Genomic DNA, 23,895 nt, shown 5'->3' with positions numbered 1-23,895 from the left:
TTTGTATTGCTGGCGTCGACACTATGAAATGTGTTCTAGTTAAGTAGCTTGATAATGAATTGCAAAGACAAATAGGTCGAGTAGATTAACATCATCTTGATTAAGACGTTTTGATACGAGCTTCTACCATCTTTATTTAAGTTTAAGATTTTATTACTATTTTTATGCGATTTTTTTTCAAGTATTTAGAACCTTGAAATAAGGCTCTGAAATATTTGGAACCCTCTCATAAAACATAGCCTACTTCTGTGGTTTGTTTTACATACGGAATTGTGGTATCTTAAAATTCTTAGTGGGCACCAAAGGAAAAAAACCCTGCACAAGCTAAATGCACGACCCCTTTAACTAATATGTTAACTGACTACTGACACTTTGGGGCATAACGGTCGGAGGTTTAACTTAAAGTTAGTAAGAATATCGAAGCCCATACAGAAGTAGTAGCATTTTGTAAACATTTCAAATAAGGAACACTAAACACGGATCTGTTGATTATCTTCAGTAGAAAGAGAGTGGCCCAAATAATAGATAAAAGAATAAAATCTCACTTACTGCACTGATGATGGCAAAAGAAATTGCCGAAACGTTTGCTAATAAAAGAATGAATCTTTTATCTATTATTTGGGCCACTCTCTTTCTACTGAAGATTTCAAATAAATTTTAAGAAAATTGAACATTGTAGTAAGACGTAGTTAGATCTTGAAAGCCCATACAGAAGTAAGTATCATTTTGTGAACGTTTCGAATAACTCTTCCGTTTTCAACGTACTGACTCGTTCACAAGTCCGCCGAGCGCCGTTGCCTTAGTTTCTCAGCCGTTAAATTCGCAGGGCAGTTGTTTGACGTGTGGTTCGACGGTTTGGTTTAAAGTGTCGTGCTTGGCTAGCACAACGCTTTGTGTTATGCTAGTGTTTGTTAACTTTTTGCGGCGACCCAATTTACGAGGCGTAAGTACAACGACGAAGCTTTGGCGTCGCAATAAATGCCCTTCACCGGACTTTTTTGTAAGTGAAAGAACCCCATTTTGAATTTAAAAATTATGCGACATGTCTTTGTATTGCTCTACAATTTTATGTATGGGAGAAATCTTTTGCAAGACAAATGCTAAGCTACTGCCGTCGGCGACCTGACCTAAATCAAACAGCGACACAATTTTTGGGAACAGAAACACACTTTGTTACGCGTGAATCAGAAAACCCAACTTTTCAAAATATCTCGCGTTCACCAAAACTTAACCCTGCAAAACGAACTCGCCACAGTTACAGCCTGGAAATAGCTCAACGCAGTTTGATGGCCTTTAACTCAATTTACAATTTTAAGCTGGAAAAGTACTGTGAAATATTAATGCAAGAACACACGATGTGGAATTGAATTGTCAGAATGCATTTTAACGATTGGCAATAATCCAGATGATTATGTGATTAAGAACACTATAGATGAATTCAATTATATTCACAGTTTTTTTTGTTTGTTTTTTAATTCAATATTAAGCTTTGAGTGTCGCAATCGCCTTTTATGCTGCTGCGTAAAGCGTTAAAATGAAACGCTCAAAATTTAACAAGCCTCGGTTAGCGCCCAGAATAAAAATCGAGAAAATGGCAGCTGTTTTGGACTGAGCTGAACAGTGAATGTCCCAGCAGTCTGTCGCAGCGCCGCAGTTGCGCTTTTAAAAGTCTGCGCGGCTAAAATTTCACACCATAGACTCCTGTCACTGGTCGGTCGCTTTTGCCACTGAAAATTAACGCGAATGCGGTTGATATAGGCAGCGGCGTGGCTTTTACCGCCATTTAACTGGATTGAGTGGGTTTCTTTTCGGTGTGATGTTCGCGCTTGCACGTTGCTGCTGCAAAAATTTTTCGAACATGCGCCGTTTCTTTAATGTAAGTTGCGTTTTTGTAAACTTATTAGCAGCGTGGTATCGGTTGGTCAACGTTTAACTTAAAAGTAAAAAATGGCTAATTGAAGCAAGTATTGTTTACATAATACCAAATTGTCGCCCGAAAAGCAGTTGGTGTTCGCGTTATGTTTTTTTTTCGCCATCACTTTAGCATGTTCCAAGCACACTTTTTTAGTTCTTGTTGAACTTCAGCCGCACTTTTATCATTCTTCCACCAAATGATCTACCGATTGCAGAACGACAAGGTAAACGAACCTGATTTTGATTATGTGCTTCTAGAATATTAATTCCATTTAGACCCGACACCATTTTGCAAACTTTTACTGACTTTGCTAAAACAGATTTACAATCTAGCAATAAAGCGCTTTCAATGATCCGTAAAAAAATTTCCTTGTTATCGAAATTGCGTGCCTTTATAAAATTGTTCTTCAGGCAATATTTATTGTTAACTAGTACTGGTGTACTATACCAACGTTTTGAAAAACCTATACGGAAAATTTTTATCAGAACTTTTGCCAAACTTTACAAGTTAATAAAGACCCAGCTCTTTATAAAAATAAGTTTAGTGAGCCCACTATATTTTCACCATTAAGGTACAATTGTAGCCGCGATGTGAGACCCAAAGTTGTAAACGGCGCGTGGAAAAAGTGATTCATATCCGTTCTTTGTCCGCCGCCTAGTACGTGGTAAATAGTAGTGAGTGGTAGTAATACTCGGCAGTTGCAAGTGTGTAAAATATATGGCTGGCCATTACGACTTCTAAAGTGACTAGCGCCGTTAGTAGTATATATTTATATATAGGGCGTGTCTTTATGGAATCCGAAACCATTGGCAGCAGGTTTCTGCTTGTTGTTCAAGCCATGGTAGCCGTCGTTGTGTAGATGGAGTTTATATTCCTTTGACAAAAGTTTGGTCCTGTGTTTCACTCTGTTTTTTAAACTTTGAGTTTTTTTGTTTAGTATGCATGATATACGCACTGGTTTTGTTTAAGGTTCGCCCTTAGAGACCGCTGAGGCATATTAAGATACCGCAATTATATTCGATCCGGTCAAATAGCGAATTGTCACTTCCTGAGGCTATTTACCCGTCTAACAAGTAATTTAAATCGATTTCGGAATAAATCATTGAAATTACGCAAACTCGAAAAATAAAATCTAATACTACCACCACCCTGACCCAAGCGCTAACCCGAACCCTATCCCAAATCAATAAATAATCACGTGTTGGTACAAGCGTGTAACAGTGAACCGGTCAAATAGCGACTTCCTTTATAAAATGGTGGGACATTTGCAGCGAAAACGTATTGAAAGTAGGTCACGCAAACAGAAGACCGGTTCCGCACCAGAGAAGCGCCGTAATGGAAATGTTGCTTGCCTATAGCTTTGCACACTGCGCCGAATATCTCATTTCCACACTAGGCCCTTTCAACGTAGCCACTTGTGTTAGGTTTTCTTGTTGGTTGGGCTGCAGTAGCTTCAGTTAAACCCCAACTCTGTATTTTAACACTTTGAGCCGTTTGAATAGCTTTATTCAGAACTGTTTAATTTTTTTTGCGTCGCCTTCGGAAAGGTGTGTTAGATTTACCACGCACATAGCGATAGGAAATTTTTCACTAATTTTTTTTTACCAAGGCCAAAAATTGTACATTTGTTTGTTTCACAAAAACACAAAAACAATTGCTGCAGTTTTCTCGTATAGCAATAAGTTCGAATTCACATATCAGGTGTTAACTTTATATTCAGGCATTTTTATGAGTTTCTATTTTTGTGACGCCCACTTCGTGAACTTCTGTCCTAATCGTTCACTCTGTTTTTAAACCTTTTTCACCAGGATGCCTTACCCAAACCGTCTTGACACATCGTTAGAAGATTCCCAAGTATCCAATCTAAGAATAAAGCGTAGTTTTTTTGACATTCGCACATTAAGTTTCAGCTTGAACGCCTATTTAGAAGCTCCATAGATCCAACAATATCGGTTGAAAGAATACGTTGTTAAAAATGAATAAAGAGATGTTCTAAACGTCCAAAATGCTGCCTACTACTATTTGGGTTTTCATATTTCTACGAAGTCCAACCAAAACCTCTAACCATTATAATCTAAACTTTAAGATAAATTTGCGAGCTTTGGGCAACGATTAAACACCCCAGCCCGTATTGACATACAGAATATTATATAACATTGGTTCGAGAATCACATTCCATTCCATTTAGATGTGTTAGCAGTGAAAGGCTTTTTAGAGCTTGGTTTCAAACGACCGCTAGAATTAATTACTGTCGCGTCGAGCGTGCATTGTCAAGCCCTTTGTTCGACGTGCGCGGCGCCGCGACGCTGCTTTTCTGTTTTAGCCGAGAAGGAACTAGTTTGTGACAGAACTTAGATCCGCTTCTTTCCTGCTTTCGGCTTATTTTTGATGCTTTATTTGTGAGGATAGCTACAGCTCTTAGTTTAGTTTTTATTAACCTTTTTACTTGCTGCATCACTTTTAAATCACCGACCAGTTCTCGCAGCCCCTTCTGAAATTCTATTCAACTTCACTGGACTTGAATTTGGATATAAGTCGTTACAGAAATGCCTAGTCAAGAAAAACGCCAAAATTTGCTTTAAGGAAAATAGGGAAAAGCATCATACGGGAAATCCACGCAGCTGGTTTTGTTGTGTTAAAAGCAGGCGGTCTTATCGTTTCCCCAGCACCGCATTATCAATGCATTTTGGCAAAAAAACTGAGACCGCGGGCAAGCACCATTGTCTCGCTATTCCATAAACGTCTTCCCTAACCACGAGTCGTTTATGGCTTTTTTACGCTTAAACAACAAAATAGAAAGACGGACAAGATTAAAAATAGCAGCTATCAAAAAGCAACAGGTTATCAGCAATATAAAGCACACATATACCCAGATATTAATTTGTGCAATTCAGTCTTGGTTTGCTGTCTGGCGTTTAATTTTTAAAAACTATTTTTTTTATATACGCACAGTCTTTTAACGGTTAATCATATTTTGCTGAAAAATCAGGACAATACTACGCTCGCAAGTTTCAATAATACTACTATTGGCTTATTTGACCGTGGTAATTACGTAATGTAGTATCCAGTCCAGTGACTTTTTTTGGCGGCGACTCAAATCTAATGCCTAAGTAAAACAGCAAAGCATTAGCGACACTAATTTATTTAATTAAAACTTGTTGTAAGCCTAAAGTGAAAAAAATATGAAGACAAATAGCAGAAATGAGTTCGAATTTAATGAATATGAGTCTTTTTTTGTAAGCCTTAAGAGAAGAAAATATAAGGAAAAATAGCATAAATTTGTTCGAATTTTAATAATAAAAGTCGTTTTTCCTAAAGCGAAGAAAATATAAAGACAAATATCATAAGTAAGGTCGAATAAACTGGAAATAAGCCACGTCTTGTAAGCCTCAAGTGAACAAAATATAAAGACAAATAACATAAGTGAGTTCGTATTTAACTAATATGAGGCTTGTCTCCGTATTTATCAACACGAGATATAACAGTGGCAGTAGATTTCAATCTCCATGGCAAACCCTGCATTTCGTCGCTTTCCTCAGAAACAGCGGCTCCACATCGAACCGCAATCACGTGACTCGCAGCGGCCAATCACGTTGCGGCTAGCGGAAGCGCCTGTCACGGCTTGCGGAAGTGTGCGGCGGCGTTAGCGTCCTGCGTTTGAAAGCCTCAGGCGCCCGGCCTAGCCCTGATTATGTGTGAAATGGAACTGCCCAGCTTTTTTCTCGCGCCGGACAGTTTATTTTTTGTTGTTGAATGTTACCAGTGTTGTTTTATTTAACCCAGAGGTTCTTAACTCGGACGTCCAAAAAATGATTTTTTGCTTCGCGTGTACTATTGTCGGCATGGAATTTGTAGATGTGAGTCATAAAACAAATAGTCTAAAGAAACCTGCTTTTCCTGTCCAACAAATGTGAAACAGAAATGTCTCGATACATTCAAAGAGAAAGGGCCAAAGCGTTTTTTTCTAGTTAAACTTATTATTTAAAAAATATTCATTCTGTGTTTGGAAGTATTTACCAAGTTTCAATAAGGCCTTCGTGGACCCCCCCAAAATAGCCCACGTACCCCCAAGGGGTCCACGAACCCCAGTTTAAGAGCCCCCACTTTTACCCCTTGTTCCTCAATATTTTTTCGCGGCTAGCCAAATACGAAGCTTCGTTACAATAGCGAAGCTTTGGCGACCCAATTCTCAACACTGAACTTTTTGTAAGCCTAAACTAAACAAAACACAAATAAAAGAATGTCATAAATTAGTTCAAATTTGATTTATATGTGCCATGTCTTCCTAGTGCTTTCCGTAACTACTGCTATAATACTAAAAGTATGCAGTAATACTAAAAAACAACAATGGTTTTAAATTCGAAAATATTTAAATTAGGCAAGAAGATAAAAATCAGTTTTGTGTTTAAAGGGGTCGAAACGTTTTTGTTTTTCTATTTTTTCAATGGTATGTCAAAATGACGCGTACTTTTCTAACTACAGCGGAGAATTAGCAGCTAATAGTTAAATGAAAAGTTTGCCGTCCTTCAGGTTGCGCCTTTTTTACGGTTTGACAGTCTCGAATAATGTAGAACGCCTTCTAAACATGCAAACCTATTGCATTTGGCCTTGGCGCGGTTACCTTGCGTGTTAAGAGGATTAGGAAACACTACAACCTTCCTAGCTGTGTATATTTCAACAGTGATGCATGGCCACCGTGCTATCTTAACTCCACTAAATCAAAACTAAGCACCCTGCCCCACTATTTTAAAGTGTATATTGTCAGGTCGCTTATTTATGTTATGTGCATTTGAAAAATCCAGCATAGCTCCGCCAGTACAGTAGAATTTGAATGAACTAACATCTCAGGAAAAGCGAATGCGTTAGGGATTAACTGGTCAGTTAACGGCCTCGGTATAGGATGGATGCATGCGGGAAAAGGAAATATGCCAGAACGTTTTCAAACAGACTTTTCAAGTTCACACGCGAAGCAAACACATTATATAATTACTAATAGAAATACCGATGTTCGATCGCCACAGCTGCGGTTTAGTTTTAGGAAAGGATTGCCTATCTTCCCTTTAAGCTTTGCGCCACGTTTTTACGCTTGTGCTGTTTTGCGCATCGCTGAATTGCCGTCGGGCCTATTTAGGGTCGCAGTCGTGAGTCCTGACCAAACAATTTGTGGGAGTCGGCCACGTAATTATCTGCTTGCTTCAGAGGGCTTTAGCCGCGCAATTAACCGCCTGGGACTGTTCCGCTGTGCTCTTAGTGCTTTGCTTCGCGGAAAAAGGCAACTTGTTTTATTAAGTTCTTGATGAATGTCGCAAAATCTTCGTAAAACTTTACTAGGCATTTTGCACTGAGGTGTTCGAGACAAAAATACATTATTATATTATCTGGTTAATCTGTAAGAAATATGTACCATTTTAGTTAGTTTGAAAGAAATTCCGTAGTTCAGATAACATGCTCCTATGGGTTGTAATTGTAACCAAATAAGTCGATAACGGCATGTTATTTTACCACCAACTAGAGAACAAATTGGACAGCACAGTTACTGAATTATTTCTCGTTACAGATTTAGGACAATTCTAGATTAAGGTTCTCAACTGTTTTAGCTTTGTGTGTATAAAATGTGTGTTGCTCTACTGAGGCAAATTCAATAAGGAATCGCAATCGGCATAAAGAGACCTCTGTGTTTATATAAGGTTTGTATTCTAGGCCTAACGTTTTCGTATTGTAAGGTTTCACTCTGTTGTTTTCATAACTGTTAAGAGTTTGTATTTTACTCCTAAAATGCAAAATGTAACCTTTGTTGTTTTTATTTGTTTTTCATAGACGGTTAAACCACTTGGACATTTTTGTATTTTGAAAAAGAAACTTCGTTGTTTTATCCGCTCTTATGTCACTATTATGGCCGGCGTTACTGCTGCTAAAAAGTGTGTTTTGTGTTCGCTACATAAATGGATTTTATAAAAATATTATTAAGTTGTAGAGCAAACTCTTGTTGTCCCAGCGTATAACGCAAATACGCAATCACCATTTTCGTTGTGTCAATTTTTTTTATCGATTTTCGTCGTATGTATAATTTTCGTAAAGAAACCTGTGGCAGAAAAAAACGTATTATTCAAGGTAAATCAACTAAAAGTGACGCTACATTTCCGTTTTTAAAGCGAAAATAATAACAAGTTTTCACACTATAAATACTTAGTCCTGTAGGGTAACAACAGCAATTTTGCCGTTGAGTTTCCAGTTGGATTATTAGATGTTACTTCACCCTTTCGTAAACATTTTTTTTTTGCAAATAGTGTTTAGACAAGATATATAAAAAAGCAGGCAAGCAGACAAAACGTTAAAATATTCTGAATATCACTGTCAAACGTAAAGCGTCGCAAAAACGTTTTAATAAACTAAATTTGGTCTCCGATTATAAAGTTTGTACAGTCCCGGTCAAAATTAGAACAAAAAACGTATTTTTAGAGAGAAAAAAATCCAACATTCGCTAAAAAGGCCGTAGTTAACGCAAAACTTAAACGCGAGTTTCGCTAAATCTGCCTAAAATACGCACGATTTGATCTCGAAAGCGTCGTCAATATTAATAAGTGAGCGTCATTCAATGCAGGTCCGATGGCCTTGGCTCGACCGCGCAGCGTCATAACGCTTCATTATGCGTCATAATTGCCGACTACGCGCCACGCAAGATTTCGGCTCGGGTCGAAAAAGAAAAAAGTCAAAGAACTGGGCGAACTTTGCCGAGATTTTCTCCCAAATTTAGCCAGAACTGCTGGCGTTGTAGCTTCTAGAGTTTAAATAGCACGTTTTTTTTATTTTTCGAACGCCAGTAAAGATCATGACAAGGCAGACGGTTTGTTCTTGCCAATTTAGATAAGAGTGGGACTTTGATAATAAAAGTTAAATCTTTATAGACAGGTGTTTATTGCGCTTTGCTGTTGATGGATTGTGTATAATAGTTAGCTGTTAAGATGTTTAGTTTACAGGCAGATTACGTTTATGCTATCTATTTATAATGTACTCTATTCTTTAATTCTGCCTAATGAGTTTAAACCTATTTAAATTTGAGAGCTGCAACTGATTAATCATTAACTAAAGTCCAAAATGTTATTTTTAAGCTACTATCAAGCATAAGTCATGGTTAATTATGAAGATGTGCTAATAAATAATAATAATAATAATAAGTTAATTAAAGGATAGTTAATTACAAAAAAATTATGCATAGTTTTGTTTTATTTTAGTGCTGCCTTGAGATTATCCGAAACTAAAAACCTCTGTTTGTCTGGCTGTGTGTTTTTTCTTCTGCCATGATGTCAGAAATAAGTGAAAGAAAAGCAAGGTACCATGACTTCAAAACAAATCGAAAAAGGTAAAATTCTGTTTTACATTGAAAGAGGCTATTTGCCCAGCTTGCCATTTTATAGAACTTCGAAATTAGCACTATTGTAGCCAGATCTGCAAAATTACAATATGATTTATTGCTAAAGCTGTAAACAGTAGTGCAAATTTTGAAAAGGATTCAGAGTTCGATAAACAGCTTTAGCAATAAATTGTATTGTAATTTTGCAGTTCCTTTTACACTAGTGCCAATTTGAATGTTCGGTAAATGGGTGGGAAAACTTCATGTGATTTTAATCAAAAACAGATCCTCTGGTAATTATATTTCTTCTCCTCACACGCTTTCGGAATTTATATAAGTTGTCTTTCTTTGTTGAATACTGTTGATTTTGTGTGAAATTGAATCCTGTGTTTTATTGCAAACAGGCCTCAAAGAAAGAAGTTAAGTTTGGGCAAGAGTTGTGGCACCAGAAGGTGGGTTAGCTTTCTTTTCTTTCTTTATACACAACGCTATCAATACTTTCTTTGCGCTTTTAAAAGCAAAATACAGCAGTGATTTACAACTGATTCTAATGTAGAGTTGCCAAGAAAGCAAACTTCATAAAAGTGGGCTAATAAGAAAAAAGCAGGTTTAAAAAAAATATCAAACGACATACAGAAGTAGGTATCAGACTGTTCACAAAATGCTACCAATTTCTGTTTTGGGCTTTGATATTCATTCAACGTCTTACTACAACTCCCAGCAATAATCTCAAGATTTATTGAAACCAATTACAAAATGCTACCTACTTCTGTATGGGCTTTAATATTTTTAATCTTAAGATTTATTTTAAAAAATTGAAAAAATGCTTTATTCTCTATTATTATTACTAATTCAGATATGAAGTGATTTTAAATGACGTAAAATCTGTTTTACGTGCAGTACATCCTCGAACAGAGACCCGATTTTCACCCCATCCGGCCTTTCTACCTCACGCCCCCCAAACTATGCTGTCGGACGCGACAATACCTCGTTTGTTACTATGGAAACCACCCCCTCGACCACAACTCCGACAAGTCACCCGTGCCTCGAACCCATACAAAATGCCATACTCGGCCCAAAGATATGCAACGATGCGCAAAACAGTGATGGTTACCACAGCTCAAGTCCAATAACGCCATCCAGTGACAGAACAATAATATCGTCGCCGCTGAAACTCTATCCTACCAGTGATGAAGACGATGAAATGAATGTTGATAGCCCCGATTCCGGGTTTGAATCGGCGACACCGAGTGGTTCTCTTGGCGGCGACTATTTCGACGAGAACTCGATGAAATCGTCGGACAGTTTTGATGAGCTGCCGAAAGCAAGCTTGTCCTGTACGTCGTCCGTAAACTGTGAACCGATTGTTGAAAACCGCCTATGCCTTGTGCCGCCACCAAAACTAGAACCAACACCTACAAAAAAAGGTTTGCTATATATGTGTGAAAACTGCTGAATGCTCTTTATTTTTTTTTTGTAAAATTTTTTTTACATATTTAAAATAAATTCTAATGTAATAAACATGTCAGCGGAACTTTAAGTTTGTGTTTTAGAATTTAGAATCTTTTACAAATCAACAAGCAGTGCAAATATAAGAACTGTATAAGCTGGTAACAGATTGTATAAATGTGACTAGATTGCAAGTTGTCAGTATAAAGCATTCTAAAATTGAAATCCAGTTTTATTCTTTTTGTTCGCATGGCCAGAGCAAAGAACAACGCTGTGCAAGTGGGACAATTGCCTGGAAGCTTTTTCCACAAATCGTGAAATCCACCGACATATTGAAACATGTCACGTAAACGCAGACACAAAGAGGTAAAAGAAAATTAAATTTTTTAGTGAATAACTCATTTTTTTTTGTCCAATTCTCGTTATCTGTATTAACTTTTTGTAAAAACTATAAATTTCTTAACTCTTGATTTTAGAGCATAATGTTTGGAAGTAACAGTTAGAACGTTTTCTCTTTTATTTTTAACATGTTAAACTTTTAAAATGATACCTAATTCTCTATGGGCTTTGATATATTTATTTAAATTTGACCTTGAATTCGTAGCACTCTGCAAAGGGGTAAACGCTTTTTTCCCTTTGTCAAATATTGACAAAGCCTCCCCTTTTGTATTGACTTTGGTAAATTCCCGAACTGTGTACTCAGCTTTCGTGCTTTCATGTGAAAGCCAAACCAAGTTTATGACCCCACGTACATCTTTTGTTGCTAGTTACAGTTAAACTTGCGCATGACTAATTTAAATATGTAAGCATTCTATTACTTGTGGTCAAGGGTCACTGAGCACATGGTGCCTTGTCTTTACAAGTGTTTGGAAATGATATTTAACTTACATTGATGTTGTCTCTGTTTTAATAACATTGTTTGTTGTATGTATTTACATTCATTCAAATTAAGATATGAAGGTTTTGTGCAAACTGGTTTATTGCAATGCAACAATAAAACCAAATTAAAACAATAACATTAACTTTTCACAATGTAGGAAAATAAAGTCCTTAATATAGATATTACTCACAAATCGAAAATTGTGACAAGAAGCTTTCAAATTAATCACTACTGGAATCAAAAAAACGTTAAAACATATTTTGGAAACCTTGATCTTTAGAGACTTCCCTGTGTTATACTGTTCACCATATTTTATTTCGTTTTTTTAAGTTTAGTTCTATGGTTAGCTTATGGCCATTGGTTAAAGTTCTAGAATGTTCATTTGGATTGCTTTCAATAGCTTTCAATAGCTTTTATTTTACGTCTTTACAACTCAATATGGATGTCGATAATATAGTCTAGATTAGTGCTTCCCAACCTTTTTCAGTTCGCAACCCACTTTTAATGCAATTTTTATTGTGCGACCCCAAATGAGATATGACCAAACTAATTAAAACAAATTAATAAGCAAAGAAACAATGTATAGACTACACATGCAGTTGACTATTAATGCGATACGTCAGCTTGTATATTGGATATTATCAGATCAAGTCGATTGGAGATAATCTTATCACACGCAACTAAAAAGAGTGTCTGTTTTCGGGCTGTTCCAAACCTTGGATTCAGTTATAGTTAATTTTTATTTGAAACAAAGTAAAGTGCATAATCAAGGGATAAGTGTTAATATAAAATTCTTTCTTGTGCTTTTGCGTATTTTTGTATTCAACTTTTTTGCTATCATGGCCAGGAAATAATTTTAAACAGAAAAATAAATACCTTGCAAAACCCAATGAAAGATACCCAACCCATATGTGTTCAACAACTGTTACATCTATTTCTTCTGAAGTTGCTTTTTGACCAACGATTATGGCTTAAGTATCATAAAGCCATCGCAGACTCATTGAATCTGTTGACCTTGCAAAACCCCTACATATTTACAAAAGTGTGTTTACAAACAGATTCTGCTGCCTTTGGTCTGGCTGCAAAGTTTACCAGAAGCCGACACGCAACCTTTCTTGTCTGGAGCAACACGTTCGGGTCCATACAGGGGTCAAAAGATTCCAGGTAGATTTTATTTCTAATCTATTAATCCATGAGGACCTGTTACATTTGGCTTAAACTCCTAATGACCCACGAAAAAGCCTTTGTACATATTTGCCTTGATCTAAAAGTTTTCATTTTTTTTCTTATGTTTGGTTTAATACTAACAAAAATGTTAAAATTTTTTTTTAAAACTAAAGCTGGTTTGAAACTAAAAAAATGTATTATTCAACTACTTGTACAAAGCTATGCCTTAATTTCATTGTTGGAAAGGCACCAATAACTCTTTTTTTGTTTGCTAAAAACGTACAACTTAATAAATTTCTGCAGTTCTAACCTGAATAAAAACCTACAAGTTTATGCTTTTTTACATAGATAGTTTCAACCATAATTAGAGACGGTTTTGGTGTTTTCAACTACTGAAAAAAAGTTTAAACTCTTTATTTTAGTTGATTGTTGTATTAACATTAATATGTGTATAAAAGCTTTTCAAACTAATACCAGTATTTCCACAGTGGTTAAACAATTTTTTGGGGGCATATATTTCGTTTTTTGAGGAAACCTTTATTTTTTTGTACAGTACATTTTTGTTTTCAAAAAGTGTATTCCCGCGACTCGTATATGAATCTGAAAAAAACATCACTTTCCGGACAAGTTTTAACATATATTACGCGGTTTTTAACCTCTACCGTCAAACGCACTGTTATGTGCAAAGGAGCATAGGCACCAAACTTAAAAATTAAAGGGCGTTTTTTGTACAAAAATGATTATTACATACCAAAAATAATGTGAAATCTTTCAGATAACAGCTATTGCGCTATTGCACGCTATGACTGAAACAAACCATTTAGCATAGTGTAACTGTCTTTCAGCGCCTTTAGGCTAAAAACGTTGCATTTAAATAGGCAAAATGTATCATTTAATAAAATATAATTTACATTTAGTTAAAAACATAGTTTTGGGGTTCAATGGCCTAGTGCCGACGTGGTAATTCAGGAAAGTTTTAAACAATTTTGGAGAACCAAAACTGTGCTACAGCTACAGAATTAATTTTGCACACTAATTGCGCGCGTTACTTGTTCTAATTCCAGAGCATTTTGACTCGCTACCAGAAATCCAGAGCGTCTAAAAGCGCTCCGCACACCCACGTTCGGCTCCTATGCAAAGGAGTATTCCACTATTGAGGTTTGTGTACACAAGACCAACATCCCGAGCACCGTGTGCTATCGCAGAATGGCATCGAAACTGCGGTTTTAACACAGCGCGATAACACAGCACAGAACCTCAATAAAGCAGGATTCTTAACAAGCCCATCGGTCGTCAACTTGCTGTCGGCCTATGCCAACATTTACGTCCGACGGCCATAAAAATTTCCACAGCTTTTATGAAAACAACTTACCAATTACCACTCCTTCAATTGTAGTGAAAATGGCCTTCTCCGAAGGGTATACAGAAGAAGCCTTTAATAATAGCCATTTTACAGAAGTGGTTTACTATCCTACACCTTATATATTATGTTCTTAAAAGTGACAAGTTTAGGTGGGTGTCACACATTTTGTACTCCAGGTAGCTAGGGATGTTCAAAGTAAAATTACGAATCCTTGGACTCGAATCTAAGTGGAATTCGTACAGTATTCAATTCTGCCATTTATTACACGAAATTGGAACGGATATAAGTTTTACCGCCGTTGGTTGCGCCTAATTGTACAAACGCGAGTGGCAAGTTTAGCACTAACGTGTAATGCCAGGTGCAGAGCTTGAGATTATTTTTTATCGCAATATATAGTTCAACAAAATATTTTGCATTTATTGCTGTGACTGTGGGCCCCCCTTTAAACAAAATCGAGGTTAAATAATTTATTAAAAGTATACTACGATTCGATATTCTGAATTCGTTATTCCTACAGGTATCGAATTTATAAATAATATAAAAGTTGCGTTTCCAAATAAAATAATACAAAAGTTGCGTTTCCCGGTGGTCTAAATCCTGTATCGAAACAGGAATTGTGTGAAATCAAGTTGATCTATTTCACATCGCTTCACGGGACCCTTGTGTTATTTCCCCAGTGCTGGTTGGACGGATGTGACGCAAGCTTCAGCGCTCAATCGGGACTCGCTCGTCACGTGCCGTCACACTTCAGCGAGTTCAACGTGCCCAAGGCCAGGTTGCCAGGCAACGGTGAGCGTCGGTACCTCGTGAAGAGAAGAAGAGTGAAAAACAAGAAGAAGGCTCTTGGTAAGTTTTTACTTTTTTTGGATACCAACCTACGAAAGCAAATTACGCATTTTTTCATTTTTGAGCAAACAACTTTACATAAAAGTATAGCTTTCCTTGAAATAAACAATTACGGTATTTCTAACGCCAATTTATTGCTCAACGTAACTGGCTTTTAACAGCCAAAACAATAAGCCCCAACTACAGAATAACGGTATACAATCATATAACAACAATATATATCAAATAAGCTATTGCTGCCGTTTGTTTGAAAGTTTAACGCTCTGTCCACTGGTCACACTTGCTTAGGGGTGTCCCACACTTGACATTATATTCCACTAACAATGGCCGATATTTTGGACAAAAAGTATCGCGATCCGATACCGAATGACGTCATTATTATGCTCAAACAAGCGAAGACAATTTAAAGTATTGAAATGTGATTTTCCGGGTTTTTAGACCCAACTTTGCTTTAGATACTACCACTTGGCATCGGGTATCGGCTCCGATCCGATATTATCGGACATCACTACACTTAATTTGAACAATTTGACTTTAGACCATGCGTCACACCATATTTGCTTAATTTTTGTGCTGTTTTTTTTGTTTTCAAAATTTATTATAGCAAAAAATAACTTAATTATAGTAAAAATAACTCAAGCTGCGTTTTGTTTCGATTACGAACTTCGAAATACCTTAGTATCGCATTAGCACCAACTCAACCAATTTTCAGCGATACGTCTGCCTGCCTTCGGGTTTCTAATTTACTCAGCTTAGCGGTTAACCTAACGTCGTGGTTCGCCCGCAGGCTTGTAATGTAATACCACCGCACACCTACACTCGTGTATAGGCTCTATGTAGCTGACCCAGAGTCGGTATGCGACGGTTGTTCTTAAAGCTGGGGAGCGCGCAGCCAAATTTAAGGGTCACCAGTGATGCTGCCGCAAATTTGCATAAGTTTGGTTTGTGCGCACACAATAAGACATGCAGGATGAGGATCAATATCAAAAGCAGGAAAATCTATAATACCATTGTATTGTATTAAGACCAATGACATAATGAAGCCAAATACGCAGTAATGTCCACAAATAATAAGATCTAAAATCGTCAGAATAAGACCTAAACCTGTCGAAAAATAAGTCCGAAATTCACCGGAGTAAGGCCTAAATAGCAAAAATAACGTCTAAAACTGAAGGGAGAGGGTATGGGACAATCGGGGCCATCGTTCTGGTTTGGTGTCGACGTTTGGGCGCTCTAGGTCGAATGGCGGCGTTAGGGCGCCGCTGTTTGGGCACCGGATTGTTTCCCCCTGTTTGGGGTGAGTTTATGGTAATTGGGAGACTTAGTGATGTACTTAGGACTAGGGATTGGTGTTAAGTAAAAGGTTGTACATGCCTGATTCTGACCATTTAGGTCTTATTCCGACTGGTTCAGGACTTCTTCAAAAATGATGTGTTAAGTATTAGTAGTTAAAAAAAGGCTTCATCCGAAATTTGGAGCTTGCGATGCGAAAAAGCGTCCAATTCGAACCCCAGGTTGCCATTGGCGCCGTTAAACGTAGCGTACAAGCGCGCCAAAACGGGGCCAGTGAGAGTTACGGGCAAGGCGTTCAAAATAGACGTGATGTAATGCTTTGGTTTTTGCGTGTCCGCGTCCAACTGCGGTTTTGGCTGCACTATACTACAGCACCGCTACCCATGACTCATCTTTGTGGGCTGCTGTCTTCAGCGCGTGTGCGTGTTCCATCATCGCTGTTTTTGTCAATGAACTAGCCTCGCTCGCTTTCTTACGTCACTGGCCCGCAACTTTCGCGTTATTTTAGAAGTTGCGGGCACAATTTGTTCTGGCCCACTGCTTACTTTTCATAAAACCCCTTTAAGTTAAAAATAATCCTTTACGTTTTTGTCTCAATTTACAATAAATTTTCCTAATTTAACTGCTGTGTCCGACGGTTTGTAAATCATTAGGACAGTAAGCTTTCTGTCCTAATTTGGCCGAATTTATTTGAAACATTGTGGGATGAAGTAAAACCACGGGCTCACGAAGCCTACAAACTTTGTTTATACAACTTTAACAACGTTAATTGAAAAATTGTTCGCGCTTTGATGCGTATTTCTGCAATCATTTTCTGCAGTACTAAAGCGCCAGGTGTAGTATAGGGCGATTTAGTTTCAAATTGAAATTTAGGCCAAGTAACAATAAAATATGTGCTAGGTTTACAATGGGTTACAGGCAAAGTATTTCTACTTTTCAGCGGTATCATAACATTTTAAATAGCCTTTTCCAAAACATCCACAGAATACCCGTAATAAAATTTTGGTCTTGCCGTTTTGGCAAAGAGAAATAGAATATACAGACAGCTTTATTATTGCACTGCTGTTAACGACTAACCTATTTGTAAATTTGAAAGGAATTTCCGCTGCTCACCATGAACAGTTATCTCCATTGATTACCTTTAGTCTCACACTAGGTTCATGCTAAATATTATTTGACCTAAATTGTCAATCTCTGGCAACCCTGGCTCAAACCTTTAGCTTGTTGTGCATAGCACATTTTAGCCAAATTTTGATAGAATCCTTAATAGATTTTTTCCCTTTTGAATTTTGCCAATTTTAAAATGTGTTTTTTGTTTACTCAGGTTTATTTATCATTCACTATAATTTGGGGTCGCGCAAGTTATCGAAAACTTAAAGGGGGTCGCGAGAACAAAAAGGTTGAGAACCACTGCCTTAAAGGAACCCTAAAACTAATTCACGGACCCCAGTTTAAAAACCTCTGCTTTAGCGTTGGGACTGTATTTTGTTCGGCAATTTGTGAGAAACGCCGATTTTGTCATTTTCCTGTTCTCCGTATTAAACTTTCCGCACTGTGCCGTGACTTGGTAAATGATTCATCGAGCTTGAGGTTTTGCCTTGTACAACACTTGAATCACAAAAGTCGGTTCACCTCGTATCAACAAAAATCCTGGTCTGCCACCGTAACTTAGCAGTTTACCGCGTTGTAAAATCAACGTCGTAAAACCATCAACGCTAGTTTATTATTGGTCTACTTTTATTGCCATTTGTGATGAATTGAAATAAATCCGCTTGGCGAAATTACTACCTACCTTTGACAAAATCAGTAGTTTTTAGCTGGGACTGGGCAATAGGGACTTCTGATACTTGCTATTTCATTCCGGTTCCAATATATATATCAGTTAATGTTACGCGATATTGTTGGCAAAAATTATCGCGATCCGATACCATACGTCGCCATTACCATAGTCAAACCAAAACTTAATCAAACTAATAGGTGCAATCGTAATAATATTCATAATTTTAAGTTTACCAATGACTTCCTAAACGTCTTTTAACTTTCCTCCAGCCAACATCCACGACTGCATAGACCAACGCACTGTCAACACCCTCCTGACGTCACTGGTGCGTCACAATCAAATGACGTCATCGCCTATCACAACGCAGGTAATACGCTCGTTTTTGAAAATTTGCTTGATTGAAAAATTCCATAGTGTAATCGTCTTACATTTTAAACATGCTTAAGTGGTAGTATCGTTAGTCGTTCGATACTAGGGTTGTATGGGTGTCTATTGCGGGAAACTTGAGAGAATATTGATTTGGTTGTCGAATGTAGTAAGTTTGGCGTTGCATTGGTGCTATGCATAATGGCTGGAGGTTGTAGTAAGACGCAGTAGAATATCGAAGCCCATGCAGTATGAATAAATCTTAAAGATAATGGATATAGGTTGTAGTTAGACATAGTCAAAATATCAAGGTCCATACAGAAGTAGGTAGGATTTTTCAAAATGAATAAAGAGATATTCGAAACGTTTTAAATGCTACTGCTGTATGGGCTTTGTTATTCTTAGTACCTCACTCAGTTGTACGGGACTTTTCCATTAAAATATCTCGCTTTTTCTGGAAGGAACTCAAGGCAGCAAACTTTAGCTTCAGAAGGCGTGAACATTTCTTGCAATGCCCTGCAGCCGTACCTGACACGGCACGCGTTTTACAGCAAACTACAGCTGACCCCGTCTTCAATTTCGGGCTTATCTTGGCAGGGAGAGAGATTGGCGGGCGGGTCCAACAATAAATAAGCCGTTTTCGCGATTCTGCTGTTTTGAAGGGCAATGTTTTGAACTGCAACAAAGAGTTTGACTGGCGTTGCAGTCTTGTCACAAAGTCTTTAACTCTTTAAAAGTTTTTGAATGTATTTAAATTGATTAACATTTTAAAAAGTCTGCCAAGACCCTATGTTCTTTGAGCAGTCGTTGGATTTAATTTATGTACATTGTGCAGCTTAAATTATGTGTTTTAAAACAATTAAAAAATGCTTCTTGAAAGATTTTTCCAAACTTAAATCTATTCAAAGACTTTTTAAGATTCACAAGAAACAATTGAAAAATTGTATATATCTAATTCTGCTGAACGAGATGATTTTACCTTTTTTGTCGTTGATATTGTTTATTTGGAATGCTGAACATTGAAGTCATATTCGTACTGCCTATTACATTTATATATTTTATGCCTAAATACAAATTCCGTTCATTATAACGACCATAATAACCATTGTTGTATTGTAGTGTTACACAATACCACCTCCTTTGTATTGGCTTGTACACAATATGACGTCGACAATGACATTGTTTTATAGGAAACCTATCACAATGCAGACCATTTTGTATGGGGCTTTAACTATTTTGTTTGTCGAACTACAAATTCCAGTCAACATAATGTAAAAAATATATTCTTTCAAATGTTTACACAATGCTGACTACTTCTGTATGGGCTTTGATTTTCCTTTTATACGCCAAACCGTAAATTCCAAAATTATGACGTCGTTAAGAATGTCTGTAGTATTGATAATCACTATGCAACCTTTATTTAGGTCGAATAACAAACTTTTTATATATTTTGACTAATTCATTTATTTAAGCGTTAGTGGAAAGCTAATACTTTTGTGGACTTAAAATATATATTCTATGTTAAATTAGATATTCAAACCACTATGACGTTCAATATTGTAACTTTTGTTGAATTCGAATGTTAACACAATAGGATTTTTACTTGTTATGACGTTGACAATCCGCAAGTGTTTTATTAGAATGTTCAAAACAATTTAATGCAATAATATGTGGTTATTAACATTCTTTACCATATTTAAGCAAATTTCTTGTTTTTCAAAGCTTCTAGCGAGCAGCGGTGACGTGCGTAGACGGGCGAGCGACGGACGCGTCTGGATTTCGACGGAAGCCAACGGACTTACGTAAGTGCCGACGTACGCTAAGGCCCGAGGCTCTTTTAACGGCAAAGTGTCTAAATATACACACAGCCTATCGCTTGCGGTTTGTGCTTGAATGCACACAATGCGGTTTTCCTTGGAAATCTGTAAATAAATGCTAAGCTGGCGAAGGGACGATTCAAAAAGGCGAGTCTGTTGTACAGGTGAAAGCTGTTTAGCGCATGCCGCGTTAACATCTTGTTAAATAAGATTCCCAAGTTTGAATCCCGTTTTATTTAATAAATAAATATCGCAGGGCCAGGTGATCGTTTTGCAACTATGTGCAGTTTTTATTTTATTTTAAGGGTCTATTAAATTTCTACAACGTTTCTTAAAATATAGCCTATATTGCCATAACTACAGGAGAATGTATTTTTGCAAAATTAGTGGAATTGTTGCAGTCACTAAAACCTCACCTTTAAAAAATGCTAGTTACACAAACTAATTTGGTGTCCAAAACGGTGTCATACCATTGTAACTTAACCTACAATAAAAATTATGTATGTAATGTGTGCGTCAAGATAGATATATTTAATTGCGCTGTTTGCAATATTCACTTCACTTGAATATGCTGTTCCTACCAGGCATAGTATATACTGAAAACAAGTTCTTCTGATATTTATTTGTTACGTTTCGGCTACCTATCCAGGATGCCTTTATCAGGGAGTCCAACAACACCACGCCTAACAATACGCAAATTCAAACCACGCATTGTTTTTTGAACTTCGGTAAACTAATAAATACTAGGATAACTTATTTTCACTCCATTTTTTTGTCACTAGGTGGAGCCAGGAACGATCACATTCCGATAAATTTGATCGCCTCTTTTTCGCCGCTCCACAACCGAGATCTCGCAAGTTTAAGAAGGTAACTAGTTCAATTTATTTACGAATTCTGTTTTAGAAGCATCCGAATAACTATACCCATAGTGGCACACACTCTTCACATATAGTATATATATTTGTATACATTTATGAAAGTTACTTACACAAGTGTAGTAGTACAACAACTGTGATTTTGGCGCAAGTTTAAGAAGGTAACCAGTTGAGCATTTTGCGGATTCCCAATCTATTTAGAAATCTTCGTAAATATGGCCTTATTTGTCTAATTCTAAATAGAGGAATAAGGTAGCACGTTATAAAGACAAATTGTATTGAATTGTCAACAAGCTTTCGCACAACCTGGCTTCATCCGGGCATTTAGAAATGAAAACGATTTACGTGCGTTTCAATTGTTTTTATTTATACTTTGACCTGATGAAGCACGTGAGTTCGAACCTCACCGCAGGCTGGTTGTTTTTCTAGCCTGTTCTTGCTTGCACTATAATCTGATTATTAAATAATCTTTTCAAAAGCCCCCAGTATAGTCGACGGATTTAGGTGGTCTATTAGGGCTCTCGTTACATATATACAATGTTTATACATATATTAATTATAACTTCTGACAAAGATTTTTAAAAAAACATTTATTTTGCAGATATCAAGAATCTTTTGGGTAAAAGTAAAGTAATTTTGTGCAAACATTATACACTGCGTTTTTTCGCGCCCTTTTTACAAAGCAATACAAATTTTTCGATTTGACTTATTTTCCTGTATTACTTGAAATTAATAAGACTCGACACGAAACGTTTTTATAATACACTGTTGTAGACGACAAGAACACAAACACTACATTCATACATAAATCAGTATAAAAGTTTTATATGCGTGCACTTTTGTGAATAGCAGGCATGTCCTGGGTTAAAGTTGGCATAGAGTTCAGTTCCGTTTACGACCTAATTCAGTTAAGCCAGAATTTCTTAAAGGTTTGTTAAAATCCGAAACGAGAGTGTTTTATTTTAAAACACACAATATAAAACGAAAAATGTCTATTTTATCTATATTGTTACTTTAATATTTATCAATATTTGTTTTGATATTAAGAATTTGCTGGGTAAAGGTAAAGTAGTTTTGTGCGAACGTTATGCACTGCGTTTTTTCGCGCTTTTTACGAAACAATCCTAATTTTTTTTTTCGATTTAACTGATTTTCCTGGATTACTTAAAAAACGTTTTTTTAAAACACTGTCTGTTGTAGTCACTTGTAACAAGAACACAAACACAATACTTATACATAAATCAGTAAAAAAGTTAAATATGCGTGTACTTTTGTGAATACCAGTCCTGTCCGGGGTTAGAGTTACCTTTCAGAGTTTTGTTTAAAACGTTATAAAAAGCGTATTTTTACTCACCCAGGTCAACAACTGACGAAAACGTCTCTCTGGCGACACCACGCGGGATTCTCGTTTATTTATTTCCACCGATGGGTGTCAGCGAAGACTCGTACTACAGAAGCTATATTCTATTCACCTGAACGCGTTTTCTTTCGCAGGCCAAATTTTCACGGCGAATTCATTTTGTAACACAGAGAAACCTATGCATTTCTACAAGGCCAAATTTCTGGCTCCTCTAGGACAGTTTTAGGCTGCTTTTTTCATCTCCCGTTTAGCAAAATTTATCTTCTTTTTTTCTCGTATTATTCTTTGCGTCCGTCGGAAACTTTTTTCCGTTTTTTTTTTTTTCGATTCTACTTCTAGCCTTTTTCTGTGTATTTTGTGTATTTAAACTTTCTTGTCGTAACTTTACTTTCTGGCGAACTTGGCAGTAAGACCGAAATTGGAATAATATCATCGGCGGAACAAAACACAGTTGGAAATAAGAGCAAAATAGGATTAATAACTCAGAAAGGTAGTAGTAAGTTATGAATCGAAATAACACCGAAATGTGCCATTGTAAGACCTAAACCGCTAGGCTAGAATAATATATAAGCAACCATTTACCTAACCCCACACAATACCCCCAACTTCATCGATAACTCCACCCATTATTACCCACCCCTAACCCCAAACAAGGGCATACAGTCCGGGCTAAAACAACGGCACACAATCGTCCCATAACTAAGTTTTTGATGTTATTATCGAAGAGTTTAGTAATTAATCCGGCAGGTTTAGGTCGTATTTCGTCGTGGTTTACTGCGTATTTAGTTATTATTACGTTGGTCTTCATGCTATGGTGTTAAAGGTCTTATTGTGTGCCCCTACAACTGATTTACTAAACTACTGTTCCTGAAAAAAAAATCACTCGACTAATTTAATTTGTTGTTCAAAGCAAACTTAAAAAATGGACAAAACGCCTAAACCACAAGCAGAATGAATTTGCTTGTGTGTAATGTGATACTTAGGCCTATACATGCGAATGAAACTACATGTGGATATCTAGCGATAATTTCGAATATCACTTCGTGTAGTTGTTCGACTTTTTTTTTGTTTTCATTTGTTTGTTTTTCCTGTTCTTTCCTTGTATATTTGTTTCTTTTTTGTTGTTACCGTGGCGTGATTGTTCGAACTGGGTTGCTGATAAAACACTTTTCGGAGCCTTCCTCGCTGTTTAATGACGTCATTTTCGTTACGTCATCACCCACACGTCCCTGTTTCTGTTCTCGTGTGTAGAAAATGAATTTTCAAACAAAAGCATCGAATAAATCGCCCCGTGCTTTTTATTTCGATTTTTTTCAGGAGCTCAGACAAAAAGGCAGCGTTCAAAACCACCTGACCAGACTTGGTCAACTAGACTTATTTTAGCGTTTTAAAATTAGATTATAATTAAAATTTGAGTATTCCAGTTTTTCCAA

General features: G+C 36.8%; 1 protein-coding gene across 1 annotated transcript; it reads left to right on the top strand.

The window, feature by feature from the left end:
• Positions 1-7,470: 7,470 nt before the first annotated feature.
• LOC146136727 (uncharacterized) lies at positions 7,471-23,750 on the top strand. Its single transcript, XM_083395325.1, has 11 exons — positions 7,471-7,602; positions 9,148-9,275; positions 9,671-9,718; positions 10,167-10,693; positions 10,973-11,081; positions 12,654-12,759; positions 14,803-14,971; positions 18,314-18,411; positions 20,133-20,212; positions 21,010-21,094; positions 22,461-23,750. Exons 2-11 carry the CDS (start codon positions 9,214-9,216, stop codon positions 22,470-22,472), a joined length of 1,296 nt encoding a protein of 431 aa, XP_083251451.1. The 5' UTR covers positions 7,471-7,602; positions 9,148-9,213; the 3' UTR covers positions 22,473-23,750.
• The last annotated feature ends 145 nt before the right edge of the window (positions 23,751-23,895 follow it).

This window comes from Ascidiella aspersa, chromosome 8, assembly GCF_963924565.1.
Source record: "Ascidiella aspersa chromosome 8, kaAscAspe10.2, whole genome shotgun sequence".
NCBI classification, from domain to species: Eukaryota; Metazoa; Chordata; class Ascidiacea; order Phlebobranchia; family Ascidiidae; genus Ascidiella; species Ascidiella aspersa.
This window is presented reverse-complemented; position numbering and strand designations above follow the sequence as displayed.

Coding starts and splice junctions, on each gene's coding strand:
- LOC146136727 (XM_083395325.1), top strand. CDS start 9,214: ATGATGTCAGAAATAAGTGAAAGAAAAGCAAGGTACCATGACTTCAAA. Junction 10,694..10,972: donor ACCAACACCTACAAAAAAAG/GTTTGCTATATA, acceptor TCGCATGGCCAG/AGCAAAGAACAACGCTGTGC. Junction 20,213..21,009: donor ACGGAAGCCAACGGACTTAC/GTAAGTGCCGAC, acceptor TTTTGTCACTAG/GTGGAGCCAGGAACGATCAC.